Source organism: Hemiscyllium ocellatum, unplaced genomic scaffold (genome assembly GCF_020745735.1).
Source record: "Hemiscyllium ocellatum isolate sHemOce1 unplaced genomic scaffold, sHemOce1.pat.X.cur. R, whole genome shotgun sequence".
NCBI lineage: Eukaryota > Metazoa > Chordata > Chondrichthyes > Orectolobiformes > Hemiscylliidae > Hemiscyllium > Hemiscyllium ocellatum.
Genome location: NW_026867602.1, coordinates 330,881 through 357,119, shown reverse-complemented (window position 1 = coordinate 357,119; position 26,239 = coordinate 330,881). Strand labels below are relative to the sequence as shown.

Here is a 26,239-nt window from a genome sequence, read left to right as displayed (position 1 = left end):
CTGAAAGGAACAAAGAGTTTTAGTCAATCAGGAGGGGTAGGGGTCCTCAAGGAGGTGACACTGTGGGCAGGTCCCAGGCTTCACCCGCCCCATCCTGGCCAGTGGGGAGCGAGTCACTGACGGCACCTCACCACGGTGTTTCAGCCCAGTCCAGTCTCAAAGGTAAAGCCCCCACCCCAACAAACGCCAGGCCACCAGCCCCCACTCGCCATCGTCCAAGTAAGCTATTCACAAGCAAGGTCCGGGGTGGGATAATCCCATGGTAAAATTTAGTGGCTGTGACAGTGGTGAGGGGGTTAGGGGTTTAAGGGGAGGTATCAGGCAGTGAGTTCAGAGTGTATGAGGTGGGGGTTATCTTCCAGGGGTTAGGGGTGTACTGGGGAGGGTGGGTGGTGTGGACTCAGATAGGGATTGGGGTGTTCGGTGGGGGGACGGAGAGAGAGAGAATAATCCCATGGTAAAATTTAGTGGCTGTGACAGTGGCGAGGGGGTTAGGGGTGTAAGAGGAGGTATCAGGCAGTGGGTTAGGGGTGTACTGGGGAGGGTGGGTGGTGTGGACGCAGATAGGAATTGGGGTGCTCAGGAGAGGAGGGGGGACTGGGGGTGGGGGGGGGGGGGAAGAGAAGAAAGGGTGTCATACAGGGGTCTGGGCTGTACAGGGGGCGTTAAGGTTACACAGGGACAAGATGTCAGTTTGGATTAGGGGTGTACGGGGGGGGGGGGGAAAGAGGGGATTCAGTTCGGGGTGTACAGGAGGAGGTGTGCACGGGGTTCAGTCGGGGGGGAGGGGATGGGATCGGGGGGTGTACAGGAGGAGGTGTACACGGGGTTCAGTCGGGGGGTGGGGGATGGGTTTGGGGGTGTACGGGAGGAGGTGTGCACGGGGTTCAGTCGGGGGGTGTACGGGAGGAGGTGTGCACGGGGTTCAGTCGGGGGGGAGGGGATGGGTTCGGGGGGTGTACGGGAGGAGGTGTGCACGGGGTTCAGTCGGGGGGGGAGGGGATGGGATCGGGTGTGTACGGGAGGAGGTGCACACAGGTTTCAGTCGGGGGGAGGGGATGGGATCGGGGGGTGTACGGGAGGAGGTGTGCACGGGGTTCAGTCGGGGGGGGAGGGGATGGGATCGGGGGGTGTACGGGAGGAGGTGTGCACGGGGTTCAGTCGGGGAGGAGGGGATGGGTTCGGGGGGTGTACGAGAGGAGGTGTACACGGGGTTCAGTCGGGGGGAGGGGATGGGTTCGGGGGGGTACAGGAGGAGGTGTACACGGGGTTCAGTCGGGGGGGAGGGGATGGGTTCGGGGGTGTACGGGAGGAGGTGTGCACGGGGTTCAGTCGGGGGGAGGGGATGGGTTCGGGGGTGTACGGGAGGAGGTGTACACGGGGTTCAGTCGGGGGGGGGAGGGGATGGGTTCGGGGGTGTACGGGAGGAGGTGTGCACGGGGTTCAGTCGGGGGGGGGAGGGGATGGGATCGGGGGGGTACAGGAGGAGGTGTACACGGGGTTCAGTCGGGGCGGGGGAGGGGATGGGATCGGGGGGTGTACGGGAGGAGGTGTGCACGGGGTTCAGTCGGGGGGGGAGGGGATGGGATCGGGGGTGTACGGGAGGAGGTGTACACGGGGTTCAGTCGGGGGGAGGATGGGTTCGGGGGTGTACGGGAGGAGGTGTACACGGGGTTCAGTCGGGGGGGGAGGGGATGGGTTCGGGGGGGTACAGGAGGAGGTGTACACGGGGTTCAGTCGGGGGGAGGATGGGTTCGGGGGTGTACGGGAGGAGGTGTGCACGGGGTTCAGTCGGGGGGGAGGGGATGGGTTCGGGGGTGTACGGGAGGAGGTGTACACGGGGTTCAGTCGGGGGGGGGGGATGGGATCGGGGGGGTGTACGGGAGGAGGTGTGCACGGGGTTCAGTCGGGGGGAGGGGATGGGTTCGGGGGGGTACAGGAGGTGCTGTTGCAAAGGGCTGAGCGAGCTTCTCCCTCTCTATCCGGACCCATGAGGGTGAGCGGGGTGCAAAGGTGTCCCCTCCCTCCCTCCCTCCTTCACTGTACCTTCTTCTCCAGCATGGCATAGCCAGCATCAGCTGAGGCAGACTCTCGGCGATCGTCGTCCCGGAGGTAGCTGAGAGGCTGGAAGCTGTTCTTGAAGTTTTCCTTCTGTTTGTTCATACTCTTGGCCCACCGCTCCATGTCTTTGGCGATCTGGGACAGCAGAGATATCCGCTCAGAATCAATCTGCCCTGCCCTCAGACAACAGTGCCCAACTCCACACAAGGGGCAGGGTGGGTCAGATTACAGCTCACTGTCATCCCCCACCACAACCCAAGGCTGCTCGTTCAGATAGGCCGCACCCTCCCAACGTAACTCCACACACCCACTTCAATTTAATAGGGGATGGGATGTTGGAACAGGTAGAAATCACCCCTCCTCCTCCTCCTCCAGCCTGTTACACAGGAACTAGAGGCCATTCAGCCCCTCACTCCAGCCTGTTACACAGGAACTGGAGGCCATTCAGCCCCCTCCTTGTGTTGGGTCTAAGATTAGGCTGACATTGACCTGTTTAGTCTCCGCTGCCCGCCATCAGAGCTCCCCCGATAGGAGTTCTGAAATGTCCACTTGATGCTCCAGCCCCACAGACTTGACAACGTTTCTAGTGGGCGTCTGGGAGGGGTGGGGGGGACAGAGAGGGAGACAGAGCAAGGGTAAGAGTGAGGGCAAGCAAGGGTGGGAGAGAGGTGGAGCAGGGGACAGAGTGGCAGATGGAGGGGGGGACAGGGAGAGAGGGACGGCGGGAGGGAGGGACAGAGGGGCGGGGAGGCATTAGTCCAGCTGTCTCTCTCCCTCTCCCTCTCCCTCTCTCCTCCTCCATCCCACACGCCAGGGTTAAAAGGATAGAGGTGAGAAATGTGAACAAGGAGCCAGGATGTCCCTCTCCCCCTGCTCGGCCATTCACTATCAGCATGGCGGATCTAACTATGTTGCCACCCACTCCCAGTAACGTTTCATTCCCTAACCTCCCCACCCACCACCAATTTATCTCACTTGGCAAGAATCAAACCAACTCCACCTTAATGGATGTGCTAAATTGGCCCCGTAGTGCCCAGGGATGTGCAGGTTAGGGTGGGATTGGCCGTGCTAAATTGTCCCCGTAGTGCCCAGGGATGTGCAGGTTAGGGTGGATTGGCCGTGCTAAATTGTCCCCGTAGTGCCCAGGGATGTGCAGGTTAGGGTGGGATTGGCCGTGCTAAATTGTCCCCGTAGTGCCCAGGGATGTGCAGGTTAGGGTGGATAGGCCGTGCTAAATTGTCCCGTAGTGCCCTCCCCTTCAGGATCTCACACGTTTCACCAACGGTAGGGCAGGTACAGTGTGGTAACGTCACTCCGAAGCCGAGGTTACTGCACACTGGTCTTTGTCTGTGTGTGGGGGTGGGTGTGTCTGTGCGTGAGAGGGGGAGTTTGTGTATGGGGTTCGGACTGTACCAGAGCAGGTGGTGTTATCGGATAGGAATGCTGATGATGAACGGGCACCCAGCCCCTGCTGACTGTGTGATGCGGCCAGCCCCTTGTCTCCCTGCCCTCTCTGTCGCTGATGGTTGTCCTCACCTGCTGGGCAGTCTTGTTCTTAGGCTTCTCCTTCTTCTCCTTGCCCTCCTTGGAGGCCAGGTCCTTGGCTGCGTCTCCACTCTGGTCAGGGGCTGGGAGGTAAGTCTGCTTGTCGCCGTCCCAGTACAGGTACTGCTGCGTCTGTGCATTATAGTAGTACTACACATGAAAATATATACACAAAGAGAGAGAGAGCGCCATTAACCCGGGAGCCTTACACTTGCTAGGGTCACAATCACGCTCTGAAGGTACCAGGGGGGGAGCGAACCAGGAGCACCTTGCTTCAGGGGAGGGAGAGGGTGACAAGGGACGGGGTGGAGAGGTTTTGCGCGTGTGTGCGAGAGAGACAGAACCAGAGAGAGCGAGAGTGTGTGAGAGAGAGCGCACAAGAGAGAACGAGAGAGAGAGACTCCGAAGAATGCGTGTGACAGCGTGCGCATAACAGTGTTAGAGAGAGACGGGGAGGTAAGAGAAATACAGACAGTGTGCGCGAGACAGTGCGTGAGAGACAGTGTGCACGTGACAGTGTTAGAGAGAGACGGGGAGGTGAGAGAAATACAGACAGTGTGCGTGAGACAGTGCGTGAGAGAGAGGGTGCACGTGACAGTGTTAGAGAGAGATGGGGAGGTAAGACAAATACAGACAGTGTGCGTGAGACAGTGCGTGAGAGACAGTGTGGACGTGACAGTGTTAGAGAGAGACAGGGAGGTGAGAGAAATACAGACAGTGTGTGCGCGAGACAGTGCGTGAGAGAGAGTGTGCATGTGACAGTGTTAGAGAGAGATGGGGAGGTAAGACAAATACAGACAGTGCGTGAGACAGTGCGTGAGAGAGTGTGTGCACGTGACAGTGTTAGAGAGAGATGGGGAGGTAAGACAAATACAGACAGTGCGTGAGAGAGAGTGTGCACGTGACAGTGTTAGAGAGAGACAGGGAGGTAAGACAAATACAGACAGTGCGTGAGACAGTGCGTGTGAGAGAGTGTGCATGTGACAGTGTTAGAGAGAGATGGGGAGGTGAGACAAATACAGACAGTGTGTGAGAGACAGTGCATGAGAGAGAGTGTGCACGTGACAGTGTTAGAGAGAGACAGGGAGGTAAGACAAATACACACAGTGTGTGAGAGACAGTGCGTGAGAGAGAGTGTGCACGTGACAGTGTTAGAGAGAGATGGGGAGGTGAGAGAAATACAGACAGTGTGCGCGAGACAGTGCGTGAGAGAGAGTGTGCACGTGACAGTGTTAGAGATGGGGAGGTGAGACAAATACAGACAGTGTGCGCGAGACAGTGCGTGAGAGAGAGTGCGCACGTAACAGTGTTAGAGAGAGATGGGGAGGTGAGAGAAATACAGTGTGCGTGAGACAGTGCGTGAGAGAGAGTGTGCACGTGACAGTGTTAGAGAGAGATGGGGAGGTGAGAGAAATACAGACAGTGTGCGTGAGACAGTGCGTGAGAGAGAGTGTGCACGTGACAGTGTTAGAGAGAGACAGGGAGGTAAGAGAAATACAGACAGTGTGCGTGAGACAGTGCGAGAGAGACAGTGTGCACGTGACAGTGTTAGAGAGAGATGGGGAGGTAAGACAAATACAGACAGTGTGCGTGAGACAGTGCGTGAGAGACAGTGTGCATGTGACAGTGTTAGAGAGAGACAGGGAGGTAAGACAAATACAGACAGTGCGTGAGACAGTGCGTGTGAGAGAGTGTGCATGTGACAGTGTTAGAGAGAGACAGGGAGGTGAGAGAAATACAGACAGTGTGTGCGCGAGACAGTGCGTGAGAGAGAGTGTGCATGTGACAGTGTTAGAGAGAGACAGGGAGGTGAGAGAAATACAGACAGTGTGCGTGAGACAGTGCGTGAGAGAGAGTGTGCATGTGACAGTGTTAGAGAGAGATGGGGAGGTAAGACAAATACAGACAGTGTGCGTGAGACAGTGCGTGAGAGACAGTGTGGACGTGACAGTGTTAGAGAGAGACAGGGAGGTGAGAGAAATACAGACAGTGTGTGCGCGAGACAGTGCGTGAGAGAGAGTGTGCATGTGACAGTGTTAGAGAGAGATGGGGAGGTAAGACAAATACAGACAGTGCGTGAGACAGTGCGTGAGAGAGTGTGTGCACGTGACAGTGTTAGAGAGAGATGGGGAGGTAAGACAAATACAGACAGTGCGTGAGAGAGAGTGTGCACGTGACAGTGTTAGAGAGAGACAGGGAGGTAAGACAAATACAGACAGTGCGTGAGACAGTGCGTGTGAGAGAGTGTGCATGTGACAGTGTTAGAGAGAGACAGGGAGGTGAGAGAAATACAGACAGTGTGCGTGAGACAGTGCGTGAGAGAGAGTGTGCATGTGACAGTGTTAGAGAGAGATGGGGAGGTGAGAGAAATACAGACATTGTGTGAGAGAGAGTGTGCACGTGACAGTGTTAGAGAGAGACAGGGAGGTAAGACAAATACACACAGTGTGTGAGAGACAGTGCGTGAGAGAGAGTGTGCACGTGACAGTGTTAGAGAGAGATGGGGAGGTGAGAGAAATACAGACAGTGTGCGCGAGACAGTGCGTGAGAGAGAGTGTGCACGTGACAGTGTTAGAGATGGGGAGGTGAGACAAATACAGACAGTGTGCGCGAGACAGTGCGTGAGAGAGAGTGCGCACGTGACAGTGTTAGAGAGAGATGGGGAGGTGAGAGAAATACAGTGTGCGTGAGACAGAGTGTGCACGTGACAGTGTTAGAGAGAGATGGGGAGGTGAGAGAAATACAGACAGTGTGCGTGAGACAGTGCGTGAGAGAGAGTGTGCATGTGACAGTGTTAGAGAGAGACAGGGAGGTAAGAGAAATACAGACAGTGTGCGTGAGACAGTGCGTGAGAGACAGTGTGCACGTGACAGTGTTAGAGAGAGATGGGGAGGTAAGACAAATACAGACAGTGTGCGTGAGACAGTGCGTGAGAGACAGTGTGCATGTGACAGTGTTAGAGAGAGACAGGGAGGTAAGACAAATACAGACAGTGCGTGAGACAGTGCGTGTGAGAGAGTGTGCATGTGACAGTGTTAGAGAGAGACAGGGAGGTGAGAGAAATACAGACAGTGTGTGCGCGAGACAGTGCGTGAGAGAGAGTGTGCATGTGACAGTGTTAGAGAGAGACAGGGAGGTGAGAGAAATACAGACAGTGTGCGTGAGACAGTGCGTGAGAGAGAGTGTGCATGTGACAGTGTTAGAGAGAGATGGGGAGGTGAGAGAAATACAGACATTGTGCGTGAGACAGTGCGTGAGAGAGAGTGTGCACGTGACAGTGTTAGAGAGAGATGGGGAGGTGAGAGAAATACAGACAGTGTGTGAGACAGTGCGTGAGAGACAGTGTGCATGTGACAGTGTTAGAGAGAGACAGGGAGGTAAGAGAAATACAGACAGTGTGTGCGCGAGACAGTGCGTGTGAGAGAGTGTGCACGTGTGACAGTGTTAGAGGTGGGGGGGGAAGAAAAAGACAGTTTGTGAGAGTGTGTGAGAGTCTTAGAAACAGGGAAAGAGAGACAGACAGTGTGAGAGAGAGAGTGCGTGTGAGAGTCTCAGAAAGAGACGGGGGGTGGGGGGGGGGGGGGGGGGGGGGGGAAGAGACAGACAGACAGAGAGACAGTGTGTGTGAAAGCGAGCGAGCGAAAGAGCGAGAGGCAGACAGAGAGAGAGTGTGAGCTCAACATTAACACTAAGTCCTTGCACACAATGACCATACTGATAAAACTGATAGTCCGGGATGCTGTATTAACTGCTCTCTCTCCACCTGCCCTGCCACCTTCAATGAATTATGCAAATACCACCCTGGGTCACCCTAATCCTGCACACTTCACCTTACACTGAGTCTCTGTGCCCATCTCACTGCTGAAACATTTAACGCTAGGGGGAAATCCTCGGTGTCAATTTGGGGGGGGGGGACAAGTAACAAAGGGAGGTGGGTGGGGTGGGGTGGTGCCAGGAAGATTGGAGGATGGAGCTGACGTGCATGGGGTGGGTGGGTGGGTGGGGTGTGGCTCCAGGTTTGACTGACCGTCCCCACCAGTGTCGCAGTCACATCCCCCACCCCGCAACGCCCAAACCTCCCCCCCCGCCTCACCAAAACGGGCCCAAGCTCGTGGGCTGGCTTTACCTGAGAGTTGGGATCGTAGTAGAGTCCAGTCTGAGGGTCGTAGTAATATCCTGACATCTCATCGTACTGATAGGTGGAGACGTCAGGGACAGCTGTGGAGAGGAGAGAGGGCAGGGTCAGGGCACCGCTGGCTTTGGCCTTACGTTTCTGCACGACCCAGATCCTGGTAGACGCAGAGGAAGAGAGCGCAAGAGAGAGGGGTTGAGTGGGGGGGAACAGAGGGGGAGAGACAGAGCGAGACAGACAGAGAGGCAGCGCGGGAGAGAAGGAAGCGTGGGAGGGACAGAGAGAGAGAGAGAGAGACGGAGCACAAGAGAGAGCAAGAGAGAGAGAGAGACGGAGCGAGAGAGAGAGCAAGAGAGAGACGGAGTGAGAGAGAGAGAGAGAGAGAGAGAAAGAGATGGAGAGAGAGAGATGGTGCGTGAGAGAGAGAGAGAGAGAGAGACGAAACGTGAGAGAGAGCAAGAGAGAGAGGGAGCGTGAGAGAGAGAGAGAGATGGAGCACGAGAGAGAGAGAGATACGGAGCACGAGAGAGAGAGAGAGAGAGAGAGAGATGGAGCCTGAGAGAGAGCAAGAGAGAGACGGAGCGTGAGAGAGAGAGAGAGAGAGAGAGAGACGGAGCGTGAGAGAGAGAGAGAGAGAGGGAGCATGTGAGAGAGAGAGAGAGAGAGAGACGGAGCATGAGAGAGAGAGAGAGAGACGGAGCGTGAGAGAGAGACGGAGCACGAGAGAGAGAGAGAGAGAGAGAGCGATGGAGCCTGAGAGAGAGCAAGAGAGAGAGAGACGGAGCACGAGAGAGAGAGAGAGAGAGAGAGACGGAGCGTGAGAGAGAGCAAGAGAGAGACAGAGCGTGAGAGAGAGAGACGGAGCGTGAGAGAGAGAGATGGAACGTGAGAGAGAGAGAGAGAGAGAGGGAGCGTGTGTGTGAGAGAGAGAGAGAGAGAGACGGAGCGTGAGAGAGAGAGAAAGAGAGAGAGACGGAGCGTGAGAGAGAGCGAGAGAGGGAGCGTGTGTGAGAGAGAGAGAGAGAGAGAGATGGAACGTGAGAGAGAGAGAAAGAGAGAGAGAGAGAGAGAGAGAGAGATGGAACGTGAGAGAGAGAGAAAGAGAGAGAGAGAGAGAGAGACGGAGCGTGAGAGAGAGAGAGAGAGAGCGTGTGTGAGAGAGAGAGAGAGAGAGAGACGGAGCGTGAGAGAGAGAGAGACGGAGCGTGAGAGAGAGACGGAGCGTGAGAGAGAGAAAGAGACGGAGCACGAGAGAGAGAGAGAGAGAGAGAGAGAGAGATGGAGCCTGAGAGAGAGCAAGAGAGAGAGAGACGGAGCACGAGAGAGAGAGAGAGAGATGGAGCCTGAGAGAGAGCAAGAGAGAGAGAGAGACGGAGCGTGAGAGAGAGCAAGAGAGAGACAGAGCGTGAGAGAGAGAGAGAGAGATGGAACGTGAGAAAGAGAGAAAGAGAGAGAGAGAGACGAAGCGTAAGAGAGACGGAGCATGTGAGTGAGTGAGTGAGAGAGAGAGAGAGACGAAGCGTGAGAGAGAGAGACGGAGCATGTGAGTGAGTGAGAGAGAGAGAGAGAGAGAGAGACAGAGCGTGAGAGAGAGAGACGGAGCGTGAGAGAGAGCAAGAGAGAGACGGAGCACGAGAGAGAGAGAGAGATGGAACGTGAGAGAGAGAGAAAGAGAGAGAGAGAGACGAAGCGTGAGAGAGAGCGAGAGAGAGACGGAGCATGTGAGTGAGTGAGTGAGAGAGAGAGAGAGACGGAGCGTGAGAGAGAGATGGAGAAAGAGAGATGGAGCGTGTGTGAGAGAGAGAGAGAGATGAAGCGTGAGAGAGAGCAAGAGAGAGAGAGATAGAGCAAGAGAGAGAGAGATAGAGCACGAGAGAGAGAGAGTGAAAGAGACAGAGCGCGCGCGAGGGAGAGGGAACGTGAGACATAACGAGAGCAAGAGTCCTCATGTTCTCTCACTCCACTTGACCACAGCCAGCCTGACGCCTTGGTGGTCACAGATGGACAGAGACATGGCTCAGCAAACCGGGACATACACCATGACCGTCCGCCCGGCCACGAGACTGGTTCAACATTACGATTTTGACTCCGGCTGGTGATCGTGGGGAAGGGTCCGTTACTCACTACATTCCCCCCCCCCAACAATAACAACACCAGCTGGCCCTGGCTGCACTCATGCAGCCCCCCCCTACCTCCCAGCAGGCCAAGGGGCTGTACTCACGGTACTGGGTGTAGTCCTGTGTACTGGAGCTGGAGGCCGCAGGCGGCTGAGTACTGGTGCTGACTGCCGGAGCCTGGCCAATGGTGAGCTGGGGTTCGGCCACAATCTCCACCTTCTGGGACGTTGGAGGCCGTGAGATCTGGGGAGGCTCAAAGATTATCAACAAGGTCAGCTGAGAGGGCATACTCAGAACAGCAGCCCTCACGCTGATGCCCACTGGGGTAAGGGAGCCAGGAAGGAGGATTGGACTGAACATCTTCAAGATGCGATCAATGGCGAGGGCTCCCCTCAGCACTGACCCTCCCACAGCACCCACTCCCTCAGCACTGACCCTCCCACAGCACCCACTCCCTCAGCACTGACCCTCCCATAGGGCCCGCTCCCTCAGCACTGACCCTCCCACAGCACCCGCTCCCTCAGCACTGACCCTCCCACAGCACCCGCTCCCTCAGCACTGACCCTCCCATAGGGCCCGCTCCCTCAGCACTGACCCTCCCACAGCACCCGCTCCCTCAGCACTGACCCTCCCACAGCACCCGCTCCCTCAGCACTGACCCTACCATAGGGCCCGCTCCCTCAGCACTGACCCTCCCACAGCACCCGCTCCCTCAGCACTGACCCTACCATAGGGCCCACTCCCTCAGCACTGACCCTCCCACAGCACCCGCTCCCTCAGCACTGACCCTCCCACAGCACCCGCTCCCTCAGCATTGACCCTCCCACAGCACCCGCTCCCTCAGCACTGACGCTCCCACAGCACCCACTCCCTCAGCACTGACCCTCCCACAGCACCCACTCCCTCAGCACTCGCTCCCTCAGCACTGACACTCCCACAGCACCCGCTCCCTCAGCACTGACACTCCCACAGCACCCGCTCCCTCAGCACTGACACTCCCACAGCACCTGCTCCCTCAGCACTGATCCTCCCACAGCACCTGCTCCCTCAGCGCTGACCCTCCCCCAGCACCCGCTCCCTCAGCACTGACCCTCCCACAGCACCCGCTCCCTCAGCACTGACCCTCCCACAGCACTGACCCTCCCACAGCCCTGACCCACCCACACAGCGCCCGCTCCCTGAGCACTGACCCTCCCACAGCACGCGCTCCCTCAGCACTGACCCTCCCACAGCCCCCACTCCCTCAGCACTGACCCTCCCAGCCATCTGTGGTTTATACCACATTAGTGTGAGCTTACCTGTGTTGTGCGGCTGCTGTCTGAAGGACTGCTGGATGATTTCTGATATAGCTGCGGAGCTGCCTGGGTTTGAACTGATTGTGGGAACGACTGTGGACTTGGGAGGGGATCGACTCCAGGAATACCCGGCTCAGACGAAGTTTCTGTTGCTGCAAAAATCAAAATGAACTCAACCCCAACTAACACTAACAGGACAGGGACAACTCCCTCTACACCGTCCCCCATCACACACTCCCAGGGACAGGGGGTTAGATACAGGGTAAAGCTCTCTCTACACCGTCCCCCATCAAACACTCCCAGGGGCAGGTACAGCACGGGGTCAGATACAGAGTAAAGCTCCCTCTACACTGTCCCCCATCAAACACTCCCAGAGACAGGGACAGCACGGGGTTAGATACAGAGTAAAGCTCCCTCTACACGGTCCCCCCATCAAACACTCCCAGAGACAGGGACAGCACGGGGTTAGATACAGAGTAAAGCTCCCTCTACACGGTCCCCCCGCCATCAAACACTCGGGGACAGGGACAGCACATGGTTACATAAAGACTGAAGCTCCCTCTACACTGTCCCCCCAATCAAACACTCCCAGGACAGGCACGGCACAGGGTTAGATACAGAGTAAAGCTTCCCCTACACTGTCCCCCCATCAAACACTCCCAGGACAGGCACAGCATGGGGTCAGATAGAGTAAAGCTCTCTCTACACTGTCACCCCCATCAAATTCTCCCAGGGACAAGGGGTTAGATAGAGAGTAAAGTTCCCTCTACACTGTCCCCATCAAACACTCCCAGAGACAGGGACAGCACGGGGTTAGATACAGAGTAAAGCTTCCTCTACACTGTCCCCCCATCAAACACTCCCAGAGACAGGGACAGCACAGGAGTTGGACATAGAGTAAAGCTTCCTCTACACTGTTCCCATCTCTCTCCCCCAGGATAGGCTCAGCATCAATTATGATCCAGTGAAGGAATATCAAAACATTTCCATGTCAGGACAGTCTGTGACCTGGAAGTGGACCCAGGAATGCTCGACATCTGATTAGGTCTATACCGCTTGCAACTGCGCTGTGATGACCGAGCAAGCAATGTGTGACTAAACAGTACACTTTGAGAGGAGGGGGGTGGCGACAGTTAGAGGGGTGACTGCCACTGACCTGTCGTGGGCGGTGCCTCGTACGTGGAGGGTGGCATCGAGCGCCCGGTGTTCTTCTGCTGCTGGTCGGAGCCCCGCTGGTAATCCTGGGAATACTGGTTACAGCCCTGCCCGGCACAGAAACAAGGTGTTAGCATCAGGGGCTGAGACGAGGGAAAAGGGTTCCCAAGAATTCTCAAGCTGACACACTGAATTCCAGGGCCGGACCGGAACTGCGCTCCCCAGAGTCTGCCGGGACAGAGCGGGACTGACCTGGGAGTACTGCTGCTGGTAGCCATCGTCATGATGGTAGTACGAGTAGTCCCCTTGTTGGCCCTCCTGATTCATCCATGCGCTCTGGTTATCGGAATCTGAACTCTGCAGGGAGGGGGGCAGGAGGCAAAGGTCAGAGTGCAACAGCCTGCGCCAACATCCAAACTCCTTTCTGGAGGCATGGCCTCACGCTATCATCACTGATCGGTTAACGCAGAGGCCCAGACAACATCATGCGGACCCCAGGTCAAAAAACTCGCCATGGGGGTTGATGGCGGAATTTAAACTCAGTTTTAAAAAAATAAAATTGGAATTAAGAGGCTAATGATGGCCGTGAAACCGTTGCTGATCGTTGGGAAACCCCCCACCCCCCCAAGGTTCACTAATGTCCTTGAAGGAAGGAAATCTGCCGCCCTTACTCAGTCTGGACTGGACGTGACTCGAGATCCACATCCAGTGCTCTCTGGGCAATTAGGGATGGGCAATGAATGCTGGCCTGGCCAGGCCAGAGAGGTCCACACGATTTAAAAAAAAACACAACTTGTACTGATTCAACAGTGCAAGCCCTCTCCTGGACAAGGGCACTCGGAGCGAGAAGGGATGGGTGGAGGGAGACAAAACCATCAGGACCAGCATTCATGGGAATCACATGCTGCTCCTTGGACACAGGAAACCTAGGCCGATTCGCACCACCCCGTAGGTCCCTTTTAATTCTTTCCCCTCTCACCTTAAACCTCTGCCGCTGGGGGAAAGGACGTTGTCTATTGACCCAATCCATGTTCCGTCAAGATTTATAAACCTCTGTAAGATCAACCCTCAGTCTCTGACGCTCCAGGGAAAACAGCGCCCGGCCTATTCAACCTCTCCCTCTCGGCCACACTTCAGGCCACTGTCTCGTCTCATCTCTCCTCTCTCACTCACACACACACACACACACACACACACACACACACACCCCTCTCTCCCACTCACTCACCTGGTTGACTGCCCACTGCGCGGCAGCGATCGCTGTGCTGGCCACGGATGCAGCACTCGCCCGACTGCCGTCGGTCAGCACCACGTCCCTGGAACAGGAAGGGGGGTGGGTGTTGGCGAAAAGAGAATTTCAAAGTGAGGAAACTCTCCGCTGACAGATAGCCCTGGCATCTCCGCCCCAGATGGGTTCAAGGCAAAGCAGGGTAACTTCTAACCGGCGATCTTAACTTCTCCCTCGGTTTCTGTGAATCCCCGGGATCCCGGGTGGAGAACTTATCCGGTCGGCAATGACGCTGCACGTGCTGACTGGACCGTGTCTCCAGTGAAGTCTCTACCCCACACACCCACATTTGTGACTGCAGACCACCAAGCTGCCCAAGGGCCAGCGTCAAGGCAGGAGAGTCAGCCCTGATACTAAAACCTGCTCTGTTCTCCCAGGGTGGGGTTAAATGCTCAACAGCTCCTGAACAAAAGCAAGTGAGTCTAACCATTACCAGCTGAGAGCCCTGAGGCAGCGGGAGAATCCACCGTCACATATTTTGGTCACTCTGAAACACGACCCTGGCCTGGGTGGAAATCGTACCTCTTGGTGCCTTTGGCGAACTCGACGTTAATGGTCTTGCCGTCGATGTTGAGAGGAGGCTGCAGTGACTGCAGGATCTGAAGCAGTTGGGAGGCTTCCTTCGAATCAGACAAAAAGAAAATCTCTCTCGGATTATAGCAACAAACAAAGCCAGCCCTGCCAGAGACACCCCTCTTCAATCACCAGACTCAAAGTGACAGAATACAAAACCAGCTCGGGTGGTGATAGACTGTGGACAACCATTCCACAGCACAGAGAGGGCTTCAATGTGAGTCTAACCCCGGGCTGTCCCTGCCCTGGGAGGGTTTGATGGGGGACAGTGTAGAGAGAGCTTTACTCTGGATCTAACCCTGTGCTGTCCCTGCCCTGGGAGTGTTTGATGGGGGAACAGTGTAGAGGGAGCTTTACTCTGTATCTAACCCCCTGTCCCTGGGAGTGTTTGATGGGGGGGGACAGTGTAGAGGGAGCTTTACTCTGTATCTAACCCCCTGTCCCTGGGAGCGTTTGATGGGGGGAACAGTGTAGAGGGAGCTCTAGCCTGTAACTAACCTTGTTCTATTCCTGTACTGGGAATGTCAGAAAGGGGATGGTGTAGAGGGAGCTTCAATCAGTATTAAACATGTACTGTCCCTGTCCTGAGTGTGCTTGGTGGGGACAGTGTAGAGGGAGCTTTATTCTGTATCTAATCCCGTGCTATTCTGTCCCGGGGAGTGTTTGATGGGGGGAGACAGTGAAGAGGGAGCTTTACTCTGTATCTAACCCCGTGCTGTCCCTGTCCCTGGGAGTGTTTGATGGGGGGAGACAGTGAAGAGGGAGCTTTACTCTGTATCTAACCCCGTGCTGTCCCTGTCCCGGGGAGTGTTTGATGGGGGGACAGTGTAGAGGGAGCTTTACTCTGTATCTAACCCTGTGCTGTCCCTGTCCCGGGGAGTGTTTGATGGGGGACAGTGTAGAAGGAACTTTACTCTATATCTAATCCTCTGTCCCTGGGAGTGTTTGATGGGGGACAGTGTAGAAAGAGCTTTCCTCTGTATCTAAGCCAGAACTTACCCTGTCCATGGGTGTGTTTGTTGGGGGCGGGGGGTAAAGAGTGTAGAGGGAGTTTTCCTCTGTATCTAATCCTGTGCTGTGCCTGCCCTGGGTGGGTTTGATGGGGGACAGTGAACAGGAAGCCTTACCCTGTATCTAACCAAGTGCAGTCCCTATCTTGGGAGTGCTAGAATCCAAACGAACGAACATGACTGATACAGACCTACGATTTCTTTGACCGATACTAATATTAATACGATAAACTCAATTATCACATTGAGAAGTTAACAATGATTTAACAATAGTGCTCATGACTCACCACAATGGTTGAAAGCTGTATAAAGGCGAAACCTCTGTTCAGTTGCGTTTGCTTATCTTTGATAAGCCGCACGTTAGAGGGTGACAAAACTGCGTAGGGGGTCAACGCATTGAGGATTACATCGAGTGTAGTATGTGGGTTCAGGTTCCGCAGAATTACAGCTGTCAAGCAAACAACAACGGACACTCCTCAGGTACCTCAATTAAAAAGGTCAGACACCAACACCCACCAGTACCGTACCCAAGTGTTATACAGGGACAGACCTGCCCCCCACCAGTACTGTACCCCAGTGTTATACAGTGACAGACCTGTCCCCACCAGTACTGTACCCCAGGGTTATACAGTGACAGCCTTGTCCCGCACCGATACTGTACCCCAGTGTTATACAGGGACAGACCTGTCCCCACCAGTACTGTACCACAGTGTTATACAGGGACAGACCTGTCCCCACCAGTACTGTACCACAGTGTTATACAGGGCAGACCTGTCCCCACCAGTACTGTACCACAGTGTTATACAGGGACAGACCCGTCCCCACCAGTACTGTACCACAGTGTTATACAGGGACAGACCTGTCCCCACCAGTACTGTACCACAGTGTTATACAGGGACAGACCCGTCCCCACCAGTACTGTACCACAGTGTTATACAGTGACAGCCTTGTCCCGCACCGATACTGTACCCCAGTGTTATACAGGGACAGACCTGTCCCCACCAGTACTGTACCACAGTGTTATACAGGGACAGACCTGTCCCCACCAGTACTGTACCCCAGTGTTATACAGGGACAGAGCTGTCCCCACCAGTACTGTACCCCAGTGTTATACAGTGACAGACCTGTCCCCACCAGTACTGTACCACAGTGTTATACAGTGACAGACCTGTTCCCACCAGTACTGTATCCCATTGTTATACAGTGACAGACCTGTCCCCACCAGTACTGTACCCCAGTGTTATACAGGGACAGACCCGTCCCCAACAGTACTGTACCCCAGTATTATACAGTGACAGACCTGTTCCCACCAGTACTGTATCCCATTGTTATACAGTGACAGACCTGTCCCCACCAGTACTGTACCCCAGTATTATACAGTGACAGACCTGTCCCCACCAGTACTGTACCCCAGTGTTATACAGTGACAGACCTGTTCCCACAGGTACTGTACTCCAGTGTTATACAGGGACAGACCTGTCCCCACCAGTACTGTACCCCAGTGTTATACAGGGACAGACCTGTCCCCACCAGTACTGTATCCCATTGTTATACAGTGACAGACCTGTCCCCACCAGTACTGTACTCCAGTGTTATACAGGGACAGACCTGTCCCCACCAGTACTGTAACCTATTGTTATACAGTGACAGACCTGGACAAACATGCAGACCCTCCAAGTGATCACACACTTACTGTCATTGGCGTTCTCGTTGAACTGCTGGCTGTGTACTGGGTGCTGCTGGTGAAACTGAGGCGGTTGGAACGGTTGCGGAAACTTGAGCAGTGGCTGTGGTCCGTCAGGGAGGGGCAGCTGAAGATCCTTCCTGCCAGGCACCAGACGCACCTCCCCTTCTACAGATTTCGGGGGGGGAGACACACACACACACGTTAGTTAATACAATCAACAGTCATCCTGAGCAATACAAGGTGACAGCATCAAAGACCTTCACAGAATAACAGAGTAGATGCTGCCTACCAGAAAGGGCTGAAGGACCTCTGCTCTCTCTCTAACGCGGGGAGCGGGAACCCTGGCTGATTTCCCCCCTCTCTCTCTAACCCAGAGACAGTGATCAGGAGCAGGAACCCTGGCTGATTTCCCCCCCTCTCTCTCTAACCCAGGGACAGTGATCAGGAGCAGGAACCCTGGCTGATTTCCCCTCTCTCTCTTTCTCTCACCCAGGGACAGTGATCAGGAGCAGGAACCCTGGCTGATTTCCCCCCCCTCTCTCTAACCCAGGGACAGTGATCAGGAGCAGGAACCCTGGCTGACTCCCCTCCACCCCCGCCTCACTCTGACCCAGTGATTGGACACTGGACCAGGATGAGCGTTATCTACCTCCTGGGTATAAGAGCCGAGCGAATCTTGTCTGCTGAGTGGAAAACCTGGCTCTCACCTGACTTGGGAACACCGCACTTGAAGCATTTTTCTCTTCGTTTAAAATTCTGTACACCACACTGCAAGGCAAATGGGAGACAGTTTAAATGGAGGGTAACGATGACAGAGGAACTCACTGTCCTTCACTCCCATTTATGCAAAATACATCCTTTCTGTACATGCCTGTTCCCTCGGCACCAACTCTCTGACAGCACCTCTCCCACGGCGCTGACCCTCCCACAGCGCCCACTCTCCCTCAGCACCGACCCTCCCACAGCACCCGCTCCCTCAGCGCTGACCCTCCCACAGCACCCGCTCCCTCAGCGCTGACCCTCCCACAGCACCCACTCCCTCAGCGCTGACTCTCCCACAGCACCCGCTCCCTCGGCCCTGACCCTCCCACAGCACCCACTCCCTCAGCGCTGACCCTCCCACAGCACCCACTCCCTCAGCGCTGACCCTCCCACAGCGCCCGCTCCCTCAGCGCTGACCCTCCCACAGCGCCCGCTCCCTCAGCGCTGACCCTCCCACAGCACTGACCCTCCCACAGCGCCCACTCCCTCAGTGTAAACCTTCCCAAAGCACCTGCTGCCTCAGTGTAGACCTTCCCACAGCGCCCGCTCCCTCAGTGTAGACCCTCCCACAGCGCCCGCTCCCTCAGTATAGACCTTCCCACAGCACCCGCTCCCTCAGTGTAAACCCTCCCACAGCGCCCGCTCCCTCAGTGTAGACCCTCCCACAGCGCCCGCTCCCTCAGTGTAGACCCTCCCACAGCGCCCGCACCCACAGTGTAGACCCTCCCACAGCGCCCGCTCCCTCAGTGTAGACCCTCCCACAGCGCCCGCACCCACAGTGTAGACCCTCCCACAGCGCCCGCACCCTCAGTGTAGACCCTCCCACAGCGCCCGCTCCCTCAGTGTAGACTCTCCCACAGCGCCCGCTCCCTCAGTGTAGACCCTTCCACAGTCCCGCTCCCTCAGTGTAGACCCTTCCACAGCGCCCGCTCCCTCAGTGTAGACCCTCCCACAGCCCCGCTCCCTCAGTGTAGACCCTTCCACAGCGCCCGCTCCCTCAGTGTAGACCCTCCCACAGCCCCGCTCCCTCAGTGTAGATCCTCCCACAGCGCCCGCTCCCTCAGTGTAGACCCTCCCACAGCCCCGCTCCCTCAGTGTAGATCCTCCCACAGCGCCCGCTCCCTCAGTGTAGACCCTCCCACAGCCCCGCTCCCTCAGTGTAGATCCTCCCACAGCGCCTGTTCCCTCAGTGTAGACCCTCCCACAGCGCCCGCTCCCTCAGTGTTTACCCTCCCACAGCGCCCGCTCCCTCAGTGTAGACCCTCCCACAGCACCCGCTCCCTCAGTGTAGACCCTCCCACAGCACCGGCTCCCTCAGTGTAGACCCTCCCACAGCGCCCGCTCCCTCAGTGTAGACCCTCCCACAGCCCTCACTCCCTCAGTGTAGACCCTCCCACAGCCCTCACTCCCTCAGTGTAGACCCTCCCACAGCGCCTGCTTCCTCAGTGTAGACCCTCCCACAGCCCCGTTCCCTCGGCGCTGACCCTCCCACAGCGCCTGCTCCCTCAGTGTAGACCCTCCCACAGCGCCCGCTCCCTCAGTGTAGACCCTCCCACAGCCCTCAATCCCTCAGTGTAGACCCTCCCACAGCCCTCACTCCCTCAGTGTAGACCCTCCCACAGCGCCTGCTCCCTCAGTGTAGACCCTCCCACAGCCCCGTTCCCTCGGCGCTGACCCTCCCACAGCGCCTGCTCCCTCAGTGTAGACCCTCCCACAGCGCCCGCTCCCTCAGTGTAGACCCTCCCACAGCGCCCGCTCCCTCAGTGTAGACCCTCCCACAGCCCCGCTCCCTCAGTGTAGACCCTCCCACAGCCACGCTCCCTCATTGTAGACCCTCCCACAGCCCTCACTCCCTCAGTGTAGACCCTCCCACAGCCCTCACTCCCTCAGTGTAGACCCTCCCACAGCCCTCACTCCCTCAGTGTAGACCCTCCCACAGCCCTCACTCCCTCAGTGTAGACCCTCCCACAGCCCTCACTCCCTCAGTGTAGACCCTCCCACAGCACTGGCTCCCTCAGTGTAGACCCTCCCACAGCGCCCGCTCCCTCAGTGTAGACCCTCCCACAGCCCTCACTCCCTCAGTGTAGACCCTCCCACAGCTCTCACTCCCTCAGTGTAGACCCTCCCACAGCGCCTGCTCCCTCAGTGTAGACCCTCCCACAGCCCCGTTCCCTCGGCGCTGACCCTCCCACACCGCCTGCTCCCTCAGTGTAGACCCTCCCACAGCGCCCGCTCCCTCAGTGTAGACCCTCCCACAGCCCTCACTCCCTCAGTGTAGACCCTCACACAGCGCCCGCTCCCTCAGTGTAGACCCTCCCACAGCCCTCACTCCCTCAGTGTAGACCCTCCCACAGCGCCTGCTCCCTCAGTGTAGACCCTCCCACAGCGCCCGCTCCCTCAGTGTAGACCCTCCCACAGCCCTCACTCCCTCAGTGTTGACCCTCCCACAGCCCTCACTCCCTCAGTGTAGACCCTCCCACAGCCCTCACTCCCTCAGTGTAGACCCTCCCACAGCGCCTGCTCCCTCAGTGTAGACCCTCCCACAGCCCCGTTCCCTCGGCGCTGACCCTCCCACACCGCCTGCTCCCTCAGTGTAGACCCTCCCACAGCGCCCGCTCCCTCAGTGTAGACCCTCCCACAGCGCCCGCTCCCTCAGTGTAGACCCTCCCACAGCCCCGCTCCCTCAGTGTAGACCCTCCCACAGCGCCCGCTCCCTCAGTGTAGACCCTCCCACAGCCCCACTCCCTCAGTGTAGACCCTCCCACAGCCACGCTCCCTCATTGTAGACCCTCCCACAGCCCCACTCCCTCAGTGTAGACCCTCCCACAGCCCCACTCCCTCAGTGTAGACCCTCCCACAGCCCCACTCCCTCAGTGTAGACCCTCCCACAGCCCCTGCTCCCTCAGTGTAGACCCTCCCACAGCCCTCACTCCCTCAGTGTAGACCCTCCCACAGCCCTCACTCCCTCAGTGTAGACCCTCCCACAGCCCCGCTCCCTCAGTGTAGACCCTCCCACAGCCCCCGCTCCCTCAGCGCTGACCCGCTGACGAGATCCAAACGCCGCAGGCTCCTACCTTGTTGCAGAGCCAATCCTCGTTGGCCTTGGGTTTGGGGTCGCTGTAGTACATGGAGACCTGCTGACCGAGAATAACCAGGGAATGCTGCAAGAAACACAAGGTGTGACAAAATGAGTTCCTCCTTTGGGACACAGGCTCCCAACCTCATGCCTCATTGTGAAAAACACCCTTCTGCATGGAGAGGAACGAACAACAACAATAAAAAAAAAACGACACAGATTGGAGAACAAAACAGAACAAAACGGGAAAATAAAACAGCTGCAACCTTTCGACTGTGGAAGTAAGGGACCCGGCCCTGAGCCGACCAAATTCTCACCACCTTTGACCGAAGCAACACAGGAGGATCGCAACACCTTGCTCAGTGTGGAAGAGGGAATGGGAGGAAGGACCCTGCCTCCTCTGAGAGGCAACTACCTTTTCTGCTGGAAACCGAGAGAGAGAGAAAGAGAGAGAGAGGGAGAGAAAGAGAAAGAGAAAGAGAGAGAGAGAGAGAGAGAGAGAGAGAGAGACACAGCGGCATTGGCCCGCTTCATTGGGAACCCGGACACAAGCAAACACACTGCAGCCACTCGCAAACACAACCTCCTCCACGACACCACCAACAACTCCGAAACAACCAGGGGACCCAGATCCGACCCACCTTGAAACCGACCGTCCTCCCCCACCCAGAGGACGCAAGCCAACACCGACAATTTACAAGAATGAGACTGAGCGGGGAACTGGGGCACTGCGGGCATTTGGGGCAGGGGGTGTGGGTGGGTTACACCCTGACGCCAACCACGGGAAAGGGGTCAGGAGCCGAGCCCTCCTCCCACACCCCCTCCCCGGGTCAGAGGCTGCAGACGCTCAGGGACTCAGGGGTGGGGGTGGTTATTGTTCAGCCCTTTTCCCTGCCCCGGGTCCTTCCACCCTACTCCTGCCCACAACGGCTACGTGCACCACGGTCACGTTTGCGGAGTCCGGGTGCTGGGGGTGGGGGCAGCAGCGAGATCTCTGGTACACGCTCACGGGGCGGTGCCCCACTCGCCGCTCAGCTCAACCCCGAGATCCAGCCATGACTGCAGAAGAGTAGAGAGACACAGAGAGAGAGAGAAAGAGAGAGAGAGAGAGAGAGAGAGAGAACGGAGGAGGGAGGAGCAAATATCAGACCAGTACCACGCTCTCTTTTAGCGCACAGGATCCCATTCACAGGGCAACGGGTCACCGGAGGGCCGGTGCAGAACCGATCACTGGCCACACCAGGCCACAAACAAGGTGCTGTCCAGGTACAGTCACAGCAGGATCACTCTGGCCTCCTCGCCCTCGCTGCGCCCAGCCCGAGGCTGATCCCAGGCTGGCATTTGCCCAACAGGCTATTCAACCACGGGAGGCGGGGGATCGTCAGAGGTGAGCTTCGTGGCCGCCACACCACCTTTGTGTCTTTTCTTGGTGGGAGACATCGCCGCAGGACGGTCAGAACAACCAGGAGTGCGGGAACCAACTTAACAGCAGCGACACCCACTCCCCCACCCAAACGTGCTCCCCCGGGTATTGGAGCTGCACAGTTCTCCCCCCTGATACTAGGCCTGGGAGGCTTCGAGCTGGAGTCAGGGAGGTGGAGGTAATCGTGCTGTGTCTGCAGCCCTTTCAACACCGTTTTCGAGAAAAACTCGCCTCTCGGCAATAGAAACACTCCTCCCCACAAGATCACAACGACCAAGAAGCAGAGAATGAAAAGGCAACAGTACCACTCATCACGACTCCTGCGCCCACTCGGGGCTTTAGGAAATGGCCACTCACTGGGTCTGCAATCATTTCAGTTCATAAACACAGGACACCAGATAACCGGGAGGGAGGTACAGACTGGAATCTAACCGAGGGGTTCGGGGTGGGGTTTATATCCAGAATAACAGGTACCCCGGGAGGGAGGTACAGACTGGAATCTAACCGAGGGGTTCGGGGTGGGGTTTATATCCAGAATAACAGATACCCCGGGAGGGAGGTACAGACCGGAATCTAATCGAGGTGTTCGGGGTGGTTTATATACAGAATAACAGCTCCCCGGGAGGGAGGTACAGACCGGAATCTAATTGAGGGGTTCGGGGTGGTTTATATACAGAATAACAGATACCCCGGGAGGGAGTTACAGACTGGAATCTAATTGAGGGGTTCGGGGTGGTTTATACACAGAATAACAGATACCCCGGGAGGGAGTTACAGACTGGAATCTAATCGAGGGGTTCGGGGTGGTTTATACACAGAATAACAGATACCCGGGAGGGAGTTACACACTGGAATCTAATCGAGGGGTTCGGGGTGGTTTATACACAGAATAACAGATACCCCGGGAGGGAGTTACAGACTGGAATCTAATCGAGGGGTTCGGGGTGGTTTATATACAGAATAACGGATACCCGGGAGGGAGGTACAGACTGGAATCTAATCGAGGGGTTCGGGGTGGTTTATATACAGAATAACGGATACCCGGGAGGGAGGTACAGACTGGAATCTAATCGAGGGGTTCGGGGGGGGTTTATATACAGAATAACAGATACCCCGGGAGGGAGTTACACACAGGAGGGAGTTACACACAGGAATCTAATTGAGAGGTTCAGGGTGGTTCATACATAGAATAACTGATACTTGGGAGTGAGTTACAGACTGGAATTAATTGAAGTGTTTAGGGTGGTTTATACATGGAATACATCAAACCTGGAGTGACTGGAATATTATTAACAGAATTATCCTGATTCCAGATTGAAATGTTAACCAACTGGAAGAAGCTTTCTGAGTGAGTGGGCATTTCCAGCAACCCGCCAACACAGAGCCACGATGCCTTGCTGATCAAATCTTACCACACGGCTCGAAATGGCACAGGGCAGAGACAGATCACTAACAACAGCAGCATTCTCACTGATAGCAGTTCATCACTCTCAGCATGAAACCAGGGAGCTCAAAGGACCTTTCACAAACAACAGCAACACACATTACCCATAAGCTCCCTCACCTCACATTCACTTACTACATCGAATTCCCTCCAAAAGGAGCTGAAACTATAGGTAGACGGGAGATCCCAGGCTGGTCAGGCAGCAGCAGCAGCATGTTCCCTCACAGAAGTCACTGCAGCAGCCTCTGGGACACTCAAAGAGCCCAGGCTGATTTCCCCTCTCTCTCTCTAACCCAGGGATCACTGGGCAGTGATCAGGAGCAGGAACCCTGGCTGATTTCCCCCCTCTCTCTCTCTAACCCAGGGACAGTGATCAGGAGCAGGAACCCTGGCTGATTTCCCCCCTCTCTCTCTAACCCAGGGATCACTGGGCAGTGATCAGGAGCAGGAACCCTGGCTGATTTCCCCCCTCTCTCTCTCTAACCCAGGGACAGTGATCAGGAGCAGGAACCCTGGCTGATTTCCCCCCTCTCTCTCTAACCCAGGGACAGTGATCAGGAGCAGGAACCCTGGCCGATTTCCTCTCTCTCTCTCTCTCTGTCTCTCTACCCCAGGGATCACTGGGCAGTGATCAGGAGCAGGAACCCTGGCTGATTTCTCCCCTCTCTCTCCTCTCTACCCCAGGGATCACTGGGCAGTGATCAGGAGCAGGAACCCTGGCTGAAATTGCCGCTGATATCTTGAAGGATCTCGGATGATGCCTGTTCCGCAGAGAAGTCCAAAGCCAAAGAAGGACAGCTCAGTGGAATCACGCTGATGGAGTCTTACCCTCACCTGGAAAACTGCTGCTGTGACACTAAAAGCCCCTTTGAGTCCTGGTCCACAACACTGACCAACTCTCAGCTCCTTCATAGAGGGCCTGTCCCTCCGTACTTGCCTCCGAGTGCTCAGCCTGAGCCCACCAAGACACTTCCACGCAGAAGAAACCAAACTCCACCTCAACAGCAGATCACTGCCGGATCAACACCCCACATCCGACAGCACTGGAGTGGGGGTGTGGCCCTCACTCGCACCACACGGGCACCCGGTTCCATTGCCCAGGACCAGTCTGCTAAGGCAACACAGCCAGATGCAACCCTCACCCCGCCCCCGCCTCCAACCAAAACCTTTCCCCCACCACCACCCCGGCCCAGACGTCACATTTCCCAAGTCTCCCAGGAAACGAGAGCAGCACCGAACTGGGTGGGTTGCAAATTAAACGCGCTGCACTCTGCCGATAACACTTGCCCAATGCTGTGTTGCCCTGACATAGGTGACACCTTCCTGGGGCACTGGAGGCGGGAGGGGAGGGGTGGGGGCAAGAGAAAGGCCAGCAAACCGCATCATGACACTGGTTAGACTCCTCGCTAACCCTTTTTCACAGACACCCTCTGGACTTGGGCTCCAGTGACACAGTCTCATTTCTCCGCGCCCGCCACTCCCTCACACACGCGCACACACACACACACACACTCAGTGAAAGTCCATCGAAGGCGGGGTTGGGGTGGGGGGGCAGGGAGATGAGGGAGATCTATGCCCGACGGCCACCCCTTCCCCGACCTCCTCCTCCTCTTCCTCAGAGGCCCGTGGCTTGCCCTCGTCGAGCCATGCCAAGAAGTTACGCGAGGCCGACAGGGCCGGGTGGGGGGGATGCCTCCTTCGCATCTCCCCCTCCACCTCTCTCCAAGCCCAATTCCTGAAAACCCAACAAGTCACACGAGGGAGGAGCTGGAGGGGTTAAGGGCTGGTGAGTCAGGCAAACACCCGCCGCCATCCTGAATGGAATCGTGGGTGTCCCGCCGGGTACCCAGACACACACTTGGCACTCAGGAAAGGACAGCGACGGAGCCAGGTGTCGGGGGTGGTGGGTGGGGAGCTGCCAGAACCAGGTGAATTCCAAACAGCGCGTTCTTTCCATTACTTTCTTTCTCCATTTAAAAAAAATCAAGACATAAAACAGAATCAAGCCTGCGCCAACGTGACCCACACTTTAAACTTCATTTGATTTCTTTTTTTTTAAATAAAGCATGATATTTTCATTAGAAAATATACAGTTCCACCTGTGTTTCTTCTGTTGGCAAATTATAATTCACTCAACATCTTTAAAGACACGGATGCCTGATTGACACGATCCTCCAGCACAGGGGGAGATGGGGGAGTGGTGGGGATTTGCAGCACACTGATGCAATACCCTGGCGGAGGGTATCGAGGGTGGGGGTGGTGGGTGTTTGCGAGTGCAAGGCTAGGGTTTGGAAACAACGAACCAACCGACAACTCAGGAACGCCAGGGTCAGGTTGCAGCTGACGAGGTCTGTCAGTACTCCCACTGCGCTTAACTTCCCCCCACCCCCCCCTCCCCCCACCACCACCACCAACCTCCCATCTCACTTCCAGAGATGGACCAACCTAAACTCTCAGTCCCCCACCCACCCCAAACCTCACTTGCTCCTTAGCCTGCGCTGCACCCCGGTGGAGGTTAAGGTGGGAGGTGAAGGTTGGGGGGAGGGGGGGGGAAACAAAGAGGTTGGTTTCTGCGCTCCGCGTGCCCCCACCCCGTCTCTGGGAGGAAGCGACTTGCCCCACCACTCTCGGCCGTGAGACTCCGTGGACACTGAGATGAAGATCTGGGCAG

The 26,239-nt window shown here is 56.5% G+C and overlaps 1 protein-coding gene across 6 annotated transcripts in view; it reads right to left on the bottom strand.

The window, feature by feature from the left end:
* The window catches only part of LOC132809019 (RNA-binding protein 10-like), a 46,566-nt gene that overhangs the window by 5,509 nt on the left and 14,818 nt on the right, over nucleotides 1-26,239 (bottom strand). For 4 of the 6 annotated variants that reach the window (XM_060822392.1, XM_060822390.1, XM_060822395.1 and 1 more), the window contains exons 7-19: nucleotides 20,700-20,786; nucleotides 17,571-17,631; nucleotides 16,870-17,028; nucleotides 15,464-15,624; nucleotides 14,116-14,213; nucleotides 13,534-13,621; nucleotides 12,558-12,662; nucleotides 12,307-12,412; nucleotides 11,154-11,302; nucleotides 9,960-10,107; nucleotides 7,733-7,824; nucleotides 3,598-3,756; nucleotides 2,047-2,196 (exon numbers count right to left, since the gene is read on the bottom strand). In XM_060822392.1, the coding sequence (XP_060678375.1) occupies nucleotides 2,047-2,196; nucleotides 3,598-3,756; nucleotides 7,733-7,824; nucleotides 9,960-10,107; nucleotides 11,154-11,302; nucleotides 12,307-12,412; nucleotides 12,558-12,662; nucleotides 13,534-13,621; nucleotides 14,116-14,213; nucleotides 15,464-15,624; nucleotides 16,870-17,028; nucleotides 17,571-17,631; nucleotides 20,700-20,786 (1,563 nt within the window). The remainder of the gene's footprint in view (nucleotides 1-2,046; nucleotides 2,197-3,597; nucleotides 3,757-7,732; nucleotides 7,825-9,959; nucleotides 10,108-11,153; nucleotides 11,303-12,306; nucleotides 12,413-12,557; nucleotides 12,663-13,533; nucleotides 13,622-14,115; nucleotides 14,214-15,463; nucleotides 15,625-16,869; nucleotides 17,029-17,570; nucleotides 17,632-20,699; nucleotides 20,787-26,239) is intronic. The other 2 variants (XM_060822393.1, XM_060822391.1) reach the window with 2 other exon arrangements.